At 63.3% G+C, this 659-nt stretch overlaps 1 protein-coding gene across 1 annotated transcript in view; it reads right to left on the reverse strand.

Moving 5' to 3' along the window:
* Positions 1-8: 8 nt before the first annotated feature.
* TOP6BL (TOP6B like initiator of meiotic double strand breaks) overlaps positions 9-659 on the reverse strand; it is a 153,048-nt gene continuing 152,397 nt past the window's right edge. Inside the window, 3 exon segments of the mRNA XM_027769429.1 lie at positions 9-103; positions 199-308; positions 311-412. Coding sequence (XP_027625230.1) covers positions 38-103; positions 199-308; positions 311-412 — 278 coding nt within the window. The 3' untranslated portion in view covers positions 9-37.

Genomic DNA, 659 nt, shown 5'->3' on the forward strand with positions numbered 1-659 from the left:
GATCTGGCCGGCGAGGACTAGCGGGAGAGGGCCAAGGTCAGGGCCCAGGGCCAGGACTCAGCCACTCCGACAGATTGGCGACCTCCTGCAGCCACAGCGCGTCCTGCGGAGAGAGGGGGCCCGGGGTGAAGACCGCTCGGCCTCTGCCGCGTCCCCGCACCTCCCTGCGCACTTCCCAGGAGGGCCCATCTGGGTTACCTCGAGGCGACTCCCGGAGCTCTCCCCTCCCGGCGCCCTGCCGTGGGCCTCGCAGACCCTTCTACCAGTGGGAAGGGGGACCGCCACGGGCTCCGGGTGGTGCGGAGCGCCTCTGACTGCTTCTGGGCTCCGGCAGACTGGAGAGGTTGCCCCTCATCTACGCCTTGGGGGAGGCTGCCGCTCTTGAGCCTCTTTTCTGCTTGCCCGCTGGACTCTAGGCAAAAAACAAACCCACTTCATCTTAATCTCATGCTTTCATGCTAGAAAGACCTTGGGAACCGGGTTGGGGATGCCTGGGAGGAATGGTGCCACTGACTGGGTATTTCACTGTTTGTCCTCCCACTGCATCCTTGCCAACAGGTCCTACCCAGACCAAAACTCTGCAGCTCCAGGGCCTTCAGGAACAGACTGTGGTCACTGCAGAAAGTTTTAGGTCCTTCCTATCCACTCCCCCCACCCCC

This window comes from Tupaia chinensis, unplaced genomic scaffold, assembly GCF_000334495.1.
Source record: "Tupaia chinensis unplaced genomic scaffold, TupChi_1.0 Scaffold149501_1, whole genome shotgun sequence".
Taxonomy (NCBI): domain Eukaryota; kingdom Metazoa; phylum Chordata; class Mammalia; order Scandentia; family Tupaiidae; genus Tupaia; species Tupaia belangeri.